This window comes from Trematomus bernacchii, unplaced genomic scaffold, assembly GCF_902827165.1.
Source record: "Trematomus bernacchii unplaced genomic scaffold, fTreBer1.1, whole genome shotgun sequence".
Classification (NCBI taxonomy): Eukaryota; Metazoa; Chordata; class Actinopteri; order Perciformes; family Nototheniidae; genus Trematomus; species Trematomus bernacchii.
Genome location: NW_022987608.1, coordinates 3,033,535 through 3,052,834, shown reverse-complemented (window position 1 = coordinate 3,052,834; position 19,300 = coordinate 3,033,535). Strand labels below are relative to the sequence as shown.

At 43.0% G+C, this 19,300-nt stretch overlaps 1 protein-coding gene across 2 annotated transcripts in view; it reads left to right on the top strand.

Moving 5' to 3' along the window:
- The first annotated feature begins 1,380 nt into the window (after nucleotides 1-1,380).
- grm8a (glutamate receptor, metabotropic 8a) overlaps nucleotides 1,381-19,300 on the top strand; it is a 168,964-nt gene continuing 151,044 nt past the window's right edge. For both annotated transcript variants that reach the window (XM_034131553.1, XM_034131554.1), the window contains exon 1: nucleotides 1,381-1,586. In XM_034131553.1, the coding sequence (XP_033987444.1) occupies nucleotides 1,475-1,586 (112 nt within the window). In that variant the 5' untranslated portion in view covers nucleotides 1,381-1,474. The remainder of the gene's footprint in view (nucleotides 1,587-19,300) is intronic.

Sequence of the window (19,300 nt, the reverse complement as noted above, 5' to 3'; positions counted from 1 at the left end):
TTATGTGTGTACGACAGACAGCTGAGACACCGTATGTTTGGCTTTAGATTGGCAGTTCCTTCCAATGAATGCCAATGAGACATCTGTCCAACATCTTTGTGCGTGTGTGTGTGCACTTGTGTGTGTGTGTGTGTGTGTGTCTGTGTGTGTGTTGGCAAGTACAGGTCTTCCCTTGCTGTCCTCCTCTGTAGGAGGGAAATCAATCTGCCTGTCAGCCATCTAACACCTTCCACCTGTTACTCTACCTATCACTGGCGATACCTGTGTGTGTGTGTGTGTGTGTGTGTGTGTGTGTCTTGTCACTCTGTCAACCCCTGTCTATCCATCCTGCCATCAGCCTGTTGTGCTTTTTGTCTATCTGTCCTCCTTTCTTGTCCCTGCTGTATCTTCACTGTCTGTCTCCCCCTGTCGAAAGCGTCTTCTCTCAACTGTTAATCTGTCGGCCATGACACCGCCGTTGAAAAATGACGACGCGTTGCATCACCTGTTTCTCCTTTTTGTTATCTCATTCCACATTCTGCTTCCTAAATATTCCCCACTTTAGCTATTCTGCTCCGTACTCAATTTGTTTGTTTGCTTCTGTCACACACCTGAGCCAAAGATACTGTGCTGCAGTTGAATTTTAACACTTATAATGACAACCTCTCATGAAATGTATGGACATGATTTATCGCAGTGAGTCGCAAAGAATGGCATTTATAACTCTCTTCTAAATACATGCCAGTAAAATGCAGTGGAGGCAGAGGTGGGAGAAGTACCAGAGTGTAAGAATACTCTGTTACAAGTAAGCGTCCTGCATTCAAAATGTTACTCTCGTCAAAGTACAAAGGTATTACCATAAAAATATAGTGAAAGTAGCGACAGTAAAAGTAGTGATTGTGCAGATTGGTCCATTTCAGAATAATATATGATATGTTTTATAATGATTGATCATGAAAGTGTTCTCAAAGCTGGTAAAGGTGCAGCTAGTTTGAATGACTTTGTATACTGCAGGGTAGCTTGTGAATTTACTCCAGGTGGAACTAAAGTCTGATTTAACACTTGATTATATTTCACATTATTAATCCAAATATGTATTAAATACATGTAGTGGAGTAAAAGTACACGATTGACCTCCGAAGTGGGGTAGAAGTACAAAGAAGCAAAGTACAAGTATCTCAAAATGATAACTGGTAGATATCACCATGGAGCTTCCCCAGTTGATACCTTAGGATATATTAAGACATTTTAGTATCAAAGGTCTCATACTGCCTAGGCTGCAGCAGCTATGTTCACCCTCTGTCTGAAACCAGAGCCCAGTCTGCTCTGATTGGAGGTAATCAGTAAGTATATCTACTCATCCAACAATGTTTTTTCTCTCTCTTCCCAGATCCCCCAGGTCAGCTACGCCTCCACGGCCCCAGAACTGAGCGATAACACCCGCTACGACTTCTTCTCGCGCGTCGTACCGCCAGACTCCTACCAGGCCCAGGCCATGATGGACATCGTCACGGCGATGCAGTGGAACTACGTCTCCACGCTAGCATCGGAGGGAAACTACGGAGAGAGCGGCGTGGAGGCCTTCGTGCAGATCTCCAGAGAAACCGGTAGGAGCTCTCACTGTTTGGACGATGATGTGTAGACCAGCGGTTCTCTAAAAAAGTGTTGCCTTATCCTCATATCTGAAGAGTTACTAGGTTTAAAGGTCCCCTATTATACTGTTTTTCATTAATATATTATAGGTCTCAGATATATACAAAACATGTCTCTGATTGGCTGAAATACCAAACAAATCATTGTAGCATCCCATAATCCCCTCTGTTTCAGCCCTGTTTCAAAAGTGCTGATTCTCTGTCTGGGGGGGTTACCTTGGTTGGTGATTGGCTAATGGTTACACAAGCCAAAACATCGTTATGACATCATAATGTGGCCAAAATCTGATCAGCTCATTTTCAGACAGGTTTTTATAGAAATGGATCAGGACAAAAGTGAGAGAATCTTTGTTCCTGAAACTTTCAGAATCTCTTTCCACAGAGGGGACACATGTTGATGTAGAAAAGACATGGAAAAGTGGATTTTGCATAATGGGTGACCTTTAATACGAATAATGCTGCTGCTCTGCATTTGAATGTTGATTTAGATTTCCAATGTCAATGTAACAAATGAAGTTTTGAAGTTACTTAGGTTTGTACTTAGTGGTGGTGTGAAAAGTAAGTGAAGGCTTTGCCACTTCTTTTCCGCCTGTTAGGATATAACCACTATGATATGCCGTGCATAGTGCACTTCAGGATATGATATAGGATCAGGCTTTCTAGAGAAATATAAAAGGACAGGGAGCAGACCTGTCGTTCACATCTTTCGGGAAACTCGAGGGAAAATCCACACTTGGGGTAAATTGCAGGCTGTAGATTACAGGCTGTAGCGAGTGAGTGCTGACAGAGACTTACAGAGGAAGCATCCAATGGTCAAGTGTCTCTTCTACACTTCCTTTTTTAACAATGCTACAGGCTATTGTACACACATAAAGTGAAAAATGTTTGCTGCCATGTGTATTGTGCCCTTAGACTGCATATAAGTATTATATGTTGTCACCATTTGTTTGTGGACTGCCGTTTTAAAGCCTTGAGAGCTTGTTTTTTTGGAAACAGAAGTGAAACAAGAGCGTTTACTTAAATACAACCGCATGAACGAGACATCTTAAGGTGACCAAAAAGTTACAATTACCGTAACCTCCATGCACTGAAAACACTGTGAAAGAGAGACAACCCCATAGCAGCCACCTACCATTCATGACTGCTATATCATTTGTAAACTTTAAATTGAAGCATCATTTACGAAATGTTCTAAAGAAGAACTGACCATAAACTCATTAGGAATATGTGTAAAGCGTGTGTGTGTGTGTTTGAGAAGTAGGGTCTTTTTCTCGTAGACTTGTATACAATTGGACTTCTTATTTCTTTCTGTTATGAGGTTAGTAATTAGCTTTCCAGATGGACATTAGGTTTATATTTTGGTCTTCATATTTGGGAGTTTAAAGGTGGGGTAGGTAAGTTTGAGAAACCGGCTCGAGATACACTTTTTGTTATATTCCATGGAATGCTCTTAACATCCCGATAGCATTGAATATCTTAAGTGCTTTGACAAAAAATCCATTAAAAAATATCATCTGTGGAAGCCGTAGTACTGTAAAAAGTACGACCAATCATTTTAGCCGGCCCGGCTAAAAAAACTGGATGGCCTACCTGCCTGTCAGCCTTCCATCTGTGCACAAACTTATCTCGTGCCCTCATTGGTCATGTGCGCGTTCGTGTGTGTTGGAGGAGGGGCTCTGTAAGGAAGTGGCAGATTTGTTCCGGCTGTGTATTTTCAAAATCTAGCGCACTCGAGCCGGTTTCTCCAAAATGACCTACCCCACCTTTAACTATCAGAAAATGTTTCTTTGGAAAGATGGATGTTTTGTGAATGAATGTGCACCCACCTTGTAGAGGAGTATTATCGAGGTACACCTCAACAAGCTTGTTCTTTTGCATTTTAGTTCTTATTTTATTTTATAGGATGTTTTAAAGTCCATTCATTCCTTACACGTCTCTGTATTGTGCACAGAACTATAGTCAATTTGTGTGTGTTATGATTGTGATTAACACAAGGCTGAAAGGCAATATGGACATCTATTATCAATGATTGTGTGGACCTGATCATCATAATGAAAAGGGATTTAAAAAAATGATTGTCATGGTGAGTTACGTTAAAGGATGAAGCAACCAGTATCTCAGCAAAGTGTTGACATCCTCTCATCAGGCAAGAGTGATGGGAGAAGATTTGAATAGAGCAAATGAGTCAGTTATACAGAACGGAGGGAAAACACACAGAGATGGTCTGTTTTGATGTCTGTCTGTCTTTAAAGTGCGTTCCCTGCAGTCCCGGAGCATCGTGTTTGGGTGAACGCTGCCTCAAATCAGTTAAGGAATCCCTCAAGTGATGTTGACAGATCAAAATGCAGCCGGTTTCCTGTTTATGTCTCAAATGTTTGATGCATCTATCAAGTTGGGTGACAAATATTTACAAACTGACGCTATATTTGAGAAAGTACCCGTTGAGATCTTCCATGTTTCTTTCCATCTGCGTTCATCCTTTAACCCTCCGTCCCTTTTTCCGGGATAGTTCGTGTGCTGATGTGAGGATGACAGCTCTGCGTACTCTGCTGTCTACCCCTGTGTTTGTGTGTGTGTGTGTTATTTTGGCTGGCCCGCGGCTGTGGCAGTCAGCACATAGATGTTTACTGTGGTGTCAGATCAGTGTGTGCGCCTGGGCGTGTGTGTGTGTGTGTGTGTGTGTGTGTGTGTGTGTGTGTGTGACTGTAAAGGGTAAAGCAGTCCTCAGCAATGTAACTGTGTCCTGGGAGTCAGTAGATATTGCACTATCTTGCCCTCTGTGATTGTGTGTGTGTGTGTGTGTGTGTGTGTGTGTGTGTGTGTGTGTGTGTGTGTGTGTGTGTGTGTGTGTGTGTGTGTGTGTGTGTGTGTGTGTGTGTGTGTGTGTGTGTGTGTGTGTGTGTGTGACATGCCGTGTTAGTTGTTTACTCTGCGGCTCTGCAGATGCGAACAGAACGAAGAAGATGAAAGGATGTGGAAGGAAGGAGGGGAGGGGAGAGGAAAAAGTGACCAAGGGGGAGAGTTCAGTTTATGTGTGTGTGTGTAGGTGTGTGTGTGTTACAGTTATGAATCAAGCTATAGAGTGGAGGAAATAAATGGGTAGAGACAGAGAATAGAAGAAGAATGGGACAAGGAAGTGGGAACATACACACACACACACACACACACACACACACACACACACACACACACACACACACACACACACACACACGCACACGCACACGCACACACACTGTAACGTATATAGTGGTACAGGTGGACACACACACGGAGCCACAGGGAATTTCTTGGTGATTATGTTGTGATTGCAGTGTAATGATCGCAGCTTACAAGCCACTCTGCATACTGATACCAAACATCCATATTAATTGGTGTGTAATCGCTCGCTGATGATTCTTGATAATGTGTGTGTGTGTGTGTGCGAGCCGGGGTGTGCGCATGCATATTAATCAGCGGGAACTTTAAGAACAGGAGCTGAAGTCTTGTCAGCGTGAGTCGGGGGTTACAGGGTGTATGTGCTGAGTTACAGGACTGATTTAAGTCATTTCTCGCTGCACTTGTCCCGTGTCTTTTCTCACTCCGCACGCCTAGAAAGTTTAATATTTACAGTCTTTGAAACGGAACGTGTCCTACTTGTGTTTGCTGCTCCACAGCTGCTGTTTGCTCCACTCCCAGGAGGAGTTATGTAGAAGATTCTGCACAATTTTGCAGCCAAGCAACGCTCAGCAGAATCTTTTTGTTTGAAAGGGAAAGGCTTTTCGGGAGAAATAACAACACTTTCTGTATCGGCACAGGAAGTCGTCGTTGCAATTTCACTCTGAACGTCTGTTATGTCTTTTTGGTCGTTTTGCGTCACTTCTTAGACTTTTTGACTGGCATTTATTTGCTTTTCCTAGTCATGGTGTGTCTGATTTGTTGCCTTTCTTGGCTGTCACTTTGAGTCTTTTTGGTATATCAGCGGCCATCTTTTTCATTTCCTCTGATTTGCAGCTGCTTCGTGTAATTCTTTTGCCTTTTCAGCCTTTTTGCGTCACTTCTTTTTGGCACCTCAGCTGACATTTTTCATTTTTTCCTATGGTGTCTCTGATTCGTGTAACTTTGATGTCTTTTCCTTTGTACCTTTTTGGTTGTTTTGCCCGTTTCTGTGTCTTTTCTTTCTCTTTTTGTGAGTCTCTTGTGAGCAGTCGATTATCAGACAGGCAAAAAAAATGGTGTCTGATCCCACCCACATACTCCACCCCAGAATTCCAGCTCCTACCTTCTGGTAGAAGATTCAGGGTTCCCAGGAGCAGGCTGAACCGCTATAAGCACTCATTCCTACCTATGTCCATTAAGCTTCTTAACATTCACATGAAATGTAGTCAAATGTAATGAAATGTACTTTTTAAATGTTGGCCATGAGGGTTGTGCAATAGGTCGCCATTGTCAGTATGTGCGTCTGTGTATTGTGTTTGTTCAAACGGTGTATGACTGATGATATGTGTATGTCTCTTAATGTCCACTATGTTTGTATATGTACATGTATGCACTGCAGGACGGAGTCCAGAACAAATTTCCTTACGGGGACAATAAAGTATATCGTATCGTATCTATGTAGTCTTTCGCGTGCCTTTGCCCTATATGGTAATTTAGTGTCTTTTCATAATCTTGCGTGTCTGTTTTGCATCTCTTTTCAGCCCATGTTTGCAGTTTGCTCAGCACACATCCGGAGATGTATTCGCCGTGACTGTTACAGCGTGCTCAGCCTGTGTGCGGTCACCCCCAGCCATGGCTTTCCATTCATGCAGAACTAGTAACAGACACAGCTCAGTGAGCATGGGCCAAACATGTTTACTCATCATTAAGAGCTGTGCGCAAACCTGGTGCATAATGCAACGATTTCCCTTTTGCACACAACGATCCGACGTAGAGCGGTGATAAAGGGTAATGGACAAATAATGTTAAGGCCAACATGGGAGAGATATGCTGAAGAGAAGGTCATGCTGGAAGTAGAGTCAGATCAAAAACACTGTATCAGAATCTGTTTGACTGCATTGATTCCCCTTGGGATATTTCTACCTTCTCTCCGATAGCAAAATCCGACCCGGTGATGTTTAATTTTCTTGTTCAGTTGCTCCATCTCGTGTCTTCTGCTCCCCGTGCCACCCTGCGTGTAAATCCCAGCATATGGTGCGGGGTGTTTTCGCACCGAGAGACTCCAGCCTCCTATATGGAGCCGAGTAAAGAGCATATGGATCACTGTACTATAAAACGAGAGGTGGCCGAGCGCACTTACCGGAAGGAATCTTTTGAAATCAAGTCACGGCCCTTTCTCCTTCCAGTACCCTTCCTCACCCAACCCCTACGGGATCCAGGTGGGATTAAAAAGCAGCACATCTACATTCAGGCAGACAAAGGGGGGGATAGTGTGTGTGTGTGTGTGTGTGTGTGTGTGTGTGGTGTGTGTGTGTGGGTGTGGGGTGTGGGTGTGTGTGTGTGTGTGTGTGGGTGTGGGTGTGTGTGTGTGTGTGGGTGTGTGTGTGGGTGTGTGGGAGAAGGGGACTTTTTGTCAGTGAGAGAGGAAGTGTGTGTGTGACACTGGCCCGCTCTACAAAACTCTGCAAGGCGGTAATTTAGTAGGGAGGAAAATGAGCAGGAGAAAAAAGAGGCAGAGAGAAAATAATTAAACGTTTATCTCCAGATTCATTTAATTAGTTCTCTGGCTCTAAACTAATCTCCCGCCTTTTTTTTTTTTTTTGCTTAGCTTTGCCTCTTTAGTTCTCTTTCAGTCCACTCTTGCCCTCCACAATGGAATCGGGCACTTGTCATTTTCAGGGCTTAAGTTGTTTCATTCACACAGGAAGAATCCCACTTTAATTGAAAGGCATTGTGACGCATAATACACACGTGTATGTTTATAATGAAGTCTCACTGTGGTTAGAAAAATCACTTAGCTTGCATTATAGTTGGTATTATTATTCATGAGGATACTGAAGGGAATTCTTCTATACAGTTGCAGCACTATTCTAACAACATAATAATCATGTTTAATACATTTGATTATACTACATTACAACACACTTTATAAATATAATGATATTTGATAAGGTTGTTATTGGAGAGACACAATGACGGATTGTTTTTAAGTTTTCTCAGTCGTATTAAACAGAAATGGCTGTGATTTTAATGAACACGCACTTCTCTGAGGGCCAACATAGCGGCTGTGTCTCGCTTGATTCTCCTGCCAGCAAAAAATGCTCCCAGTGCTTTATTTGTTTCTATGACAACCATATCTCCACAGCATATCACCAGTTTGGTTTGACAGACTAGCTTCGCCCCCTTGGATTTTTAATTATCTGTTTGTGCTAATATACTTTTTTTTTTTGACATTGTTTATTCACTATGATCACCAACTGGAGGATGTACGGAGATAGAGGTCAAACACTCAGCCAATAGCAACAGTCAGTGTCCCCCGGCCAATCTGCTCATGCACATATTAACTTGTTGGTCTTTATTTATTTTTGATAGGTTTCCATCTGTCAAAAACAAGCTTGTCCTCCAAGTACTACGCTTTTCTGAAAAGTTGAAACAGTGTCAACGCTAACTGCTTGAAGTGACCGCACAAAAAAGGCGGAGCAATTAAAAAAAAGACACTGGGTGCAGCGTTTTTTTCTCCAGGCGGCCATTTGAGGTCATGCGCTCCGTTCTCATTAAAATCTATTGCTGGCGCTCAGAAAAAGGCCATATGTATAAGGTCATCATAACACTTACAGTCTTTAAAAGAGGCCCTATTATGCTTTTTGGGGTTTTCTCTTTCCTTTAGTGTATTATATTGGTTTTTAGTAATGTACTATGTAACACTCAGGCTTCTATTGGCTAGCGCTTGAACGTCATAGGCTAAGGGGCGGGACATCACTAAGCAGTTGACCAATCACAACAGTGCCGGCCAGCTAACCAATCAGAGCAGACTGGGCTCTGGTTTCAGACAGAGGGTGAAAAGAGGTGCTGCAGCACAGGCAGTATGAGAAAAACAAAGAGCTTTTTGGACATTAAAGCATGGAGACATGTCACAGTAGAGACACTAAATACAAATATGAGCATTATATGTCTCTTTAAAATAAACCAGAGACACGTTCAAAAACAGCAGCATTACAAGGAGCACAAACACACTCTTTCTTAACGCACACCCGACTGACAACGTGTCCCCTCGGGTCGATTTAGCTCTGTGTTTCGTGTCCTTCATTGCGTTCCCTTCACAACTTAAGACTGACTTGTGTTATTCATCAACACACACGCAGACGCACACAAGAGAGTGCGAGCATCACATCAACCCATCCATTTGTAACTAATTACCCCAGCCTTGGTTTTCATCTCAAGGTGAAGCTGTCTTTATCTTCCTCGTGATACTCTCAGTTGCTTGTAGACTTGTTTATGCTGTGGTGGTGTGCGGTGTGTCCTTGTAAAATTCAGCTCTGGTATTCCTAAAACCTTTTATATAAGTATTTGTATATCTGTGTGAGAACATAGTCAATGTTCGCATTACTGTTTCTTGAAGTGGAAAAACATACTATTTGCTTTTCTTACTTTGCTGTGTGATTTATGAAATATAAATTATATTGAAGGGGTCATTAACGTCTTTTCCAAAACTCCAGATTCCATAATAATTTGGGTTATGTTCGCCTTATGTTGCCAATCTCTCACCTGGGTGGAATTGACAATATCTATTAGAAGTTAACAGCCCTCTGCAGATGGCATTATTATTGCCAGAGGACATCTAGAGACGGTAATTATTACCTGAGCAGCTTGAATTTCCTCCCATCGAGCTGAAATGGACGTTTTTTAGCAATTTTCCCCAGCTGCTCGATATTAAGTCGAACGGAAATTACCTCCCAGTAGACTCTGGGGTTTGCCTGCGATTCTTTCTTAACCCGAGAAACCTCCCCAGTATTTTTAGCCACGTCTCAGTGATTGCTAATTGTAGGGAATTGAAGGAATAATTAGATTTTCCTCCCACAAAGCAGTTTTGCTGACATGCAGTATGTTTCACAGCAGATTTCATGGCCATGTGGTTCCAAACATAAATTTGCCTTGTTTGAAACTAAAACTTGCTGATATGATTCAGGTCAGAGTACACTAGTGGGTATCAAACGCGCACATGCAACACATATTACACTCTGTGTGTTTTTCTATGGTGTTGGCCATGTTTAAATGTGCATTAGTTCCTATGCTGTTCGATGCTCTGTGTCCCTTTCAGCTTCACTGGATTTCTTGACAGAGGTGAGAACTTCTCATATTCCCTTATGATGGGGTAAGAGCGGGAAACAGGCAGACATACATACAGATAGTGGGGGGGAAATAAGGTGTGTGTGTGTGTGTGTGTGTGTGTGTGTGTGTGTGTGTGTGTGTGTGTGTGTGTGTGTCAGCTCTTCTTCCGTCCCTATTTTGCCTCGTCGAGTCCACCAAGAGATCAGGAAGAGGAAAAAAAATCCAGTCACTTTCTGCTAAGCCCCAAAAGTAATTTTACCAATATTACTGCACCGGTCCGTAAACATAGGTGTGTGTGTGTGTGTGTGTGTGTGTGTGTGTGTGTGTGTGTGTGTGTGTGTGTGTGTGTGTGTGTGTGTGTGTGTGTGTGGGTGTGTGTGGGTGTGTGTGTTGATGTCCTAGCATGTGAGTGGTTGTGAAGCTTATGCTGGAAAGGTGTATGTGTGTTTATGGATGCATGTTTGTTTATGTGTGTGTTTGTGTGTATCTTTGGGTGTGTGTGAGTTTCTTTTATGGGAGTTGGAATCTGCCTGCACAACTTAAAAGCACTTTCAAGCCTCTTCACCGTTCTGCTCCAATAACTTTAAGTTTGTCCTTATATACCTCATCGTTTTTTCCCCTGTTTCTTTTAATAAAAAAAATGTTTCCTCTGAGGTTGTGGTTAAAAAAAAGAAAAGAATGACAATTACTAAGTTGGCTGGCCTTGCACAAATAAATAAGAGATGCCTTCCTCAAAAAACCCTAAGGTGCTTTCAGTGTTCGTCACAGAGCTCTAACCCAAAATACCTCCACTCGTAACACACCTGACCAGGGGTTAAATAATGCATGGACACATAAGTATTCTACATACATATGGGCAGACACATAGTACGTGTGCATTACAGAAAAACTGAAGAAACAAATATGGTACTGTTGAAAGCTCTGTAAAAAGTTTAGACGTCACTAAATATTTCAGCATGAATGTACGGAGGCCGACAGGTGCAAATGTGCCTCACCGGCCCAAGACATGTCCATTAGGTGAAATACGTTACACATGCAGAAACGATGCAAATATAATAAACACCAATGTGCCAAAACACACATGCAAATTAAGACACATCCTTACCAACTTGACAATGCGCAGTGTTCACTCAAAGCGCTTCATAGACGAACGACTGCAAATAAAAACATGCTGCAAAAACTGAAAATTGTATTGTCTTATTTTAACATTGCGATCCCATGATATCTGATATTATTGCCGATCTGCTGTAAGCTAGCTAGCTAACGTAGCTAACCTAGTCATTTCAAATATACTGACAAAACACTTACAATTATGAAAAATACTAACCATGCCAACAATGACTGTTTTCTTTATGCAGTGCTTTTAGTAAACACTGCACATGTTTCGTCAACTTGGTGAATGTTTTCTAAATGCTTCACGTGTTGTCAAGAGGGTGAAGATGTTGTTTCACTTGCATGTGTTATGGCACGTTTGTGTTTTTATATTTGCATCGTTTCTTAAACTGGTTTGTCCTATTGGAAATGTTTTGGGCCGTTGTAGCTCGTTTGCACCTGTCGGCCACCGTATAAAGCACCTACAAACAGAAATAGGAAGGCATCTTGTGAAGAGAAAGTGAATACACAGCACAAACACACACCTACAGTACATACAAATACTGGGACATGATATCTTCAAACGTAGGCCGACTCTAATTACAGCTCATATTTATTTCATATTTTCACTTCTTCTCATTTAAATGCAATCCTCTTTCATTGCATCGGATGAAAATAAAAACTGTTTTCACCATAATACAAACTGTCACTTGGATGATTTTGGGAAAAAGGCTTAGCATAGCTTAGCTGGCTTTAAGCTGGAAGCGTCATTTGTAGGAAATTGGATTTACAGTCAGCGATCAAAGCAGAATTTAACTTTGATGTTTTCAAAGTTGCCTCTCATGATCACATCTAGACCTTTGTATGTTGATGCAAATTTGCAGAGAAAATTAGACTCATTTTGTACTTAGCCAGCAAATGGAGGAACACAAGCCATGAAAGTACATGGAATAATGATCATTAGGAACAAACAGAGAAAGGACAGACAGAGGGATCGCTTTGATACTTTTATTACTTTGTTCATGACTTAAAGGTGGGGTCGGTAAGTTTGAGAAACCGGCTCTTTTTGTTATATTCCATGGAATGCTCTTAACATCCCGATAGCAATGAATATCTTAAGTGCTTTGACAAAAAATCCATAAAAAAATGTCACCTGTGGAAGCCGTAGTACTGTAAAAAGCACGACCAATCATTTTAGCCGGCCCGGCTAAAATAACTGGATGGCCTACCTGCCTGTCAGCCTTCCATCTGTGCACAAACTTATCTCGTGCCCTCATTGGTCATGTGCGCGTTCGTGTGTGTTGGAGGAGGGGCTCTATAAGGAAGTGGCAGATTTTTTCCGGCTGTGTATTTTCAAATTCTAGCGCACTCGAGCTGGTTTCTCCAAAATGACCTACCCCAACTTTAACATATGGAAATCAAACCCATTAGAGCCCGTCTTGGATTTAAATAACTCTTAAATGTCTATTCCTCATGTAAACTTATACAAATCACATGTCACATGGTAATCGAACTTCAAAAAGTGTGAAAACTTTGGCAGTAATGTACAAACATGTTATGCAAAGTGAGTCAAAAATGTGTCATTATTATTTGGACTAGATATTTCACCTGCATCACAAAATTAGTTTTGTCAGAATATTTAAGCCTCATTTAATCCTATTCAGCATTCAATATAAAGTACGAAAATTGGCTCTAATGTAGCTTGACCACTGTTACTGTATATTAAAGTGATTGTATATCCCAAAAAAAGAGTATTTAGTTGGCTACTCACAGTAAAAACTGTATGAAATGCTGTTAGCAATTTCGGTCAATCTTTGAAAACAGCACAAATCATCATGGCTTTGAAAAATCAGACAGCACACATAATTATAGTAAATGGAACATAATTAATAACATTTCATGGAGCTTGTTATTTCTGTATTGTATAAATTCTCGTGACAAATCAATCTCTCTTCGCACAAATCGACCAGCCGTTAGCGGATTAATGGCAAACAAACATGTTAATTAGCATGCACGGTGAATAATGCCATGACTAAACACCACACACACAGCAACACTGATGCAAATCAATACAAAATACAAGAAATGAAGGCATCATGATTTGTCCTTCACACCTTTCCTTAACCTCATAACGTTTTCCAAGGAATAGCAGTTATACAAAACCCACAGCACGTCTTTAATTTGGACTATTCGACCGCAGTCCTACTGTTTCCCACCTCACAAGAGCGAGTGGAGTGCTAATGAACTTCCTGTCTTCTGATACTCCCGTTCTGCTGTGCTGCTAATAAATCAAAGCTAGATAACTCCTCACGCATGTGCACGGACAACTTCTCATGTCGGCTCTTTGAAATCTGTCTTCCCAGTTAGTTAGTGTGTATTCGACCCGCCACACCACACACACGCGCACACGCACACGCACACGCACACGCACACGCACACGCACACACCCGACAGCCTGATGGATGGGGGGCTGGCAGAGGCTGATTAGCTGGGAGTGGATGGGGCAGAATTACAACTCTGTCTGCACTGCCATTGAATTGTTGCTTCGACAACGATCCATGTCTGAATGTCGGGATTTGGGAGGAGTAATCAATTAACTCCACCCGTCTCGTTGTGTCTTTATTACGCTCTAACCCATTGTCTTTGAGTCCTTCATTTCTTTTGTTTATCTACGATATATTTTCTTCTATCGAGGAACTATACTAGCTTATCGGACCACATCTGCTTTAATCACAGTAAAGCAGTTCTAGACATGCTCCAATAAATGTCTTCTCACCATATCATTCTCATTTCCGTTTTTTGGCACATTTCACCATCTTCTTTTTTCAATTTTCTACACTTAAGATCTCTCTCTTCTCCTTCCTAACTATCCCAGCCCATTTGTCATCAATCTGTATTTTTCCCCGGACTTTAAAGGCATACAAAATCTTACTCTCGCACTTTCTTTATGAAACAGGATTTCTTAGATGTTCTTCGATGGTAGAAAAACGCCCTCAGCAAAATCACACACGACTGAAGGTTTTTTTGCAACTTTTGTGAATTGAAAACCACATTGCGATTTTGTCCTTGATGTCTATTTTATTATCTGTAAAACATTGTAGTTCTTTAGAGAACACACTGAGAAGAAATGGAGTAAGAATGTGATGAAACACTGAGCTTAAATCAGATCTGAGAGCAGACGGTATACATTTCCCCTGCGTCCTCCAGCCTTTGTTGGCGGCCTTGGGAACATCAGTTTTACCTCTCGTAAAGTTCAACTGCTGTTTCATATTCAAGAACTCAGTGTGAGGGAGTTGATGTCTGACCCAGATGCAATAATTGGATGCAGCTAAATTCATAATAACAGGAATGCCAGACAAACAAACAAACAGAAAACAGATCAGTAAACATGTTGGACTGACAGACAAATGGAAAAATGACGTTGTCTGATGCCTATTTAAATACAGGAGAGGAACTGAGGCGTCTAAAAGTCGATATAACCATATTTGAAGTAGAACAAAGCACATCCATTTTGTATTGCTCTCATATCTCTTATTTTTTAAATGGATGGTTGTAGAGAAATGGATTGCTGTTTTAACTGAAAACAGTGAAAATGTAGGCTCCTCTAAAGGCTTTGTGTATGCCTTATTGCATGTATTTGTGGAAAAAGCCATCAGAATGTCACCAAATTTAGAATATATATCAACATGGAGGCAGAGCATACAATAACGCAGATATTCCATCAATACCTTTTATCATATTTGTAATATATACACTTTAAAAGACAGGATTTTTAGGCAGAAATGGAATGGGAACTCAAAACTCCGAAAGGTATGTTTACACTTTTCGGTCCATACTAAAGTAATGAGGCAAATCACCAAAACATGTAATTTATATGTACCAGAGATTGTTATCTTTTCATAAAATTAGGGTATTTGACTAGTGCAGCCAAAAGGGCACACATAATGGATGCACATGTGTTAAACAACTATAATTGTATTATAATTATTTTAATAATAACAAACATTATCATTCTATGTACATTATTTCTTTATATCTTATGTTATCTTTAAACCAAATAGGGTATACTGTGGTGCTATGAGCCACCAGGTGTCAATATATTTTTACATGTTTCAATTTAACAGGTTTTGAGTATATTTATTTGTTTACTATCCTAGTTTATATATAATATATAATTATTTATAATAAATGATAAATGATATCAGTATAGATATACACTGGGGTCATTTGTATTTGCTCAATAGCCTAAATTGTTGTTTGGGATTGTGTTTTTAAATGTGTATATTTTCCACATATGTCATACACCTTACAATTTCAGTCTCTCTTTTAACTCTCTACGCAATATCAGTTGAAAAAGTCGTCTGAGCCTCATCTATTAATATCATGTACTTTTCCTACATCAGTTGCCCTCATATTTACATCCAAATGAATGTTGATGGTCACAGAGGAAGCGCAGACCCAATTATGTGCTGGAGTTGGCACTAGAACCTGAAAAATGATGGGTAATGACTGAGGGTTGGAGGCATTTCCAACACTCCACTATAACAAGCGTAGCTGCGTCTCCGTAGTTTGACTCTGACAGAGTAATTTATTCCCCCTCCGCCAGCACGCAACCACGGATTTAAAAGTTTCTCCACTTACCAAAGCCTTCTCCCATTTTTCACTCCGAGAATGAAACTGTTATTATTCAAAAGAGAAATGGGAATGCATACAGGCTTAGACATAGCCTTATATCTTCACTTAGTTTTCCTTCTTTGCCTCTCTTTGTATTTCCCTGACTGCTACTGTTGTGTTTTTCATTATTTAGTTCTGGTGCTACAACGCATGTGGTTCATTTGTCTTGGGTGAACACTGCCTTGCTGTTTCTGAATCTCTTGTGTCTCTTTTCTGACGGTTCAGATGCTCAGAACGTGGCATAAATCAGATCAGATTGTACGGTGGCTGACAGGTGCAAACGCGTTACAAGAAAGGAATTACTTACCCATCGGTGATGGTGGACCCAAGGGCAGACAAGCGGTAATACATATTTAGATTGTTAACTCATCAAACCAAAATGTTTTTAATTTCCTGCATTCAAAGATGGGGTAGGCAACTTTGGAGAAACCAGGTAGATTTTGAAAATAACAGCTACTCCTTTTGCCTCCTTACAAAGCCAGTCTCATAAATGCACACTGCCAGACTACTGCTCGAGGACAAGTCCACAATAGACAGAAATCGGGCTTTAACAATGTCTTAAAGTAATCCCCGTGATGAAACTATCTGAGCAAAGAACCGGAACACAAGGAGTACACAGGAGAGCTTCAGACTGATGTCAGACAGACTCTGAGATTTATTGGAAGTTAAAGGCTGCAAAACACATTTGCTGACCCGACGTAATGACAGCCTCTGCCCAAACCAACTCCTAAGTGCTGTCCTTTTACCCACAGAAAGCCAGATATCAATCATCATCAGCAAGATATAAGCAGTTACATTTCTTGCAGAGAAGCAGGCTTCAAACTAAAGTAAAGTTCGGTCATATAAAGAGAGACTTAGTCTGCGGACAGAAGACGCCGAGTTAGACTGATGGGTCCAACAAACCCAGAAGACCACCGTTCATTTCCCGAGTCAATGTTAAGTAGTTTTAAGTTACATACTGTAAGTCTATAGGCTACTTAAGGTTCATACTTTTTTTTTAAAGATCTGTGGGGTTTTTGCTGTTGGTCACCCATTAAGGTATGCATTTAATCCTAAACAACAATATTTTTACTAAACCTAATCAAGAATTGTCTTACCTAAAGATAACAATTGTTATTTTTATATTCACAGTGCTAACCTTAGAGCAAGCACAATGGAATACCTCAGTTTAACATTTAGGAAACGCAGTGAGTAATGAAGTCGAGCCAAGTGTACAGGAATGAGAACGTGTTACAACATTTTTCATCCACATGAAAACCTAACCGTATCATCATGAATGTAAACAACAAGGCTATTAGTAGTACTGATAACAGTCAAGCTAGCATGTTAGCATTGGTGACTTTAGTCTGCCTAGCCTTCTTGAAGTGCCACACTCAAAACTGATTTCTCGTCATTAGCATTCAAGATGGATCCTGGTTGCAGCACTTCGCTAGCAGCTGACAGGAAGTCAAACTTGGACCTAACATCCTTTGCTGGCGACACAAACCCAATTAAAATGGTCCATTCAGTTTCTCTCATTGTGTTCACAAGCTGGGAGGAAGCTCCAAACATCTGGAACCACCACAATGGATGCCAAACCTGGAAGACAAATGATAAACACACACTGGCAACTTACTTAAAGTCATTTAAAGCAATATGTTGATCTAAAATATACTGCACCATGTTAGGATGGCGTGGAAGGGTAGGACCCAAATGCAGACTATCAAAAAGGTAACAGGTCTCGTAACAAAAAGCGAGCTTTATTTTAAAAGCTGATCAAAACAAGGCATGAAACAAATGGGTTGTACAAAAAACTGACCGTGACCCACATGGAGGGAGACAGGAGAGACAACCGTGACTGACATGGAGGAAGACAGGAAAAACCAACAATGAACCGACAGGGGAACACAGGAAGAGACAAGACTAAATACAGGGAGGGGTAATCACAAGACAAGACACAGCTGGGGTAAGAGAGGCAGAAACACAAGGGCAACAGGTGAACACAATCAGACAATCAGACACACCAGGGGAACTAATGACAGGAAGGCAAACACAGGAAGAAGGAACAGAGAAGACACAAGGAGGAAAACATTTCAAAACAAAAGGTGGAAAATGAAAACATAAATACAAAACCGTAACAGAACCCCCCCCTCAAGGGACGGATTCCAGACGTCCCAAGAAAACCCCCAAAAGTCCAAAAAATTCCAGCAGGGTGGGTGGAGGGGGTCTGGAGGACGGGTTTGGGCTGACAGCCCAGGGGCACAGCGGAGGACCCGGAAGGGGTCTCGGGCGGACGGCCCGGGGGCAAGGCAGAGATCAAGGAGGGGGTCTCGGGCGGACGGCCCGGGGGCAAGGCAGAGTTAAAAAAAGGGCGAAGACCACAGCGGGCGAACTCAGGGGGCCGGGCATGAGAGCAAAGGCAGCGGCTGAAAGCGTCAGGAGGCCGGGCTCGAGGGCGAAGGCCACGGCTGGGGAAATCAGGGGGCCGAGCTCGAGGGCGAAGGCCCCGGCACTCAGGGGGCCGGGCTCGAGGGCGAACAAGAAGGCGTCGACGGGACAGCTCCGGAGGCCGGGCAGGAAGGTGCTGACGGGACAACTCCGGAGGACGGGCAGGAAGGCGCTGACGGGACAGCTCCGGAGGCCGGGCAGGACCCGTTGTCGGCCAGACAGGAACCGGAGCCGACGGAACAGGCGTAGACGGGATCCTGGACATGACATGGACTGGTGTCAATGGGACCCCGGATGGAGCAAGGGCTGGTGTCGACTGGACCTCCAACGGAACAGGACACAGAGTTGGCAGGACCCCCGGTGGAACAGGTGTCGGCGGGACCTCCAACAGGACAGGACACAGAGTTGGCAGGACCCCCGGCGGGACAGGTGTCGGCGGGACCCCCAACAGAACAGAACATGGAGCTGGCAGGACCCCCGGCGGGACAGGTGTCGGCGGGACCCCCAACAGGACAGGACATGGTGTAGGCAGGAAATCTGGTGGAGCAGGTGTCGGCGGGACCCCCAACAGGACAGGATCTGGTGTTGGCAGGAAACCTGGCGGAGCAGTAGTCGGCGGGACCCCCAATGGGACAGGACATGGAGTTGGCAAGACTCCCGGCAGGAGAGTAGTCGGTGGGACCTCCAACAGCACAGGACATAGGGTTGGCAGGACCCCCGGCAGAAGAGTAGTCGGCGGGACCCCCAACGGGACAGGACATAGGATTGGCAAGACCCCCGGCAGAAGAGTAGTCGGCGGGACCTCCAACGGCACAGGACATAGGGTTGGCAGGACCCCCGGCAGAAGAGTAGTCGGCGGGACCTCCAACGGCACAGGACATAGGGTTGGCAGGACCCCCGGCAGAAGAGTAGTCGGCGGGACCCCCAACGGGACAGGACATAGGATTGGCAAGACCCCCGGCAGAAGAGTAGTCGGCGGGACCCCCAATGGGACAGGACATGGAGTTGGCAAGACTCCCGGCAGGAGAGTAGTCGGTGGGACCTCCAACAGCACAGGACATAGGGTTGGCAGGACCCCCGGCAGAAGAGTAGTCGGCGGGACCCCCAACGGGACAGGACATAGGATTGGCAAGACCCCCGGCAGAAGAGTAGTCGGCGGGACCCCCAATGGGACAGGACATGGAGTTGGCAAGACCCCCGGCAGGAGAGTAGTCGGCGGGACCTCCAAC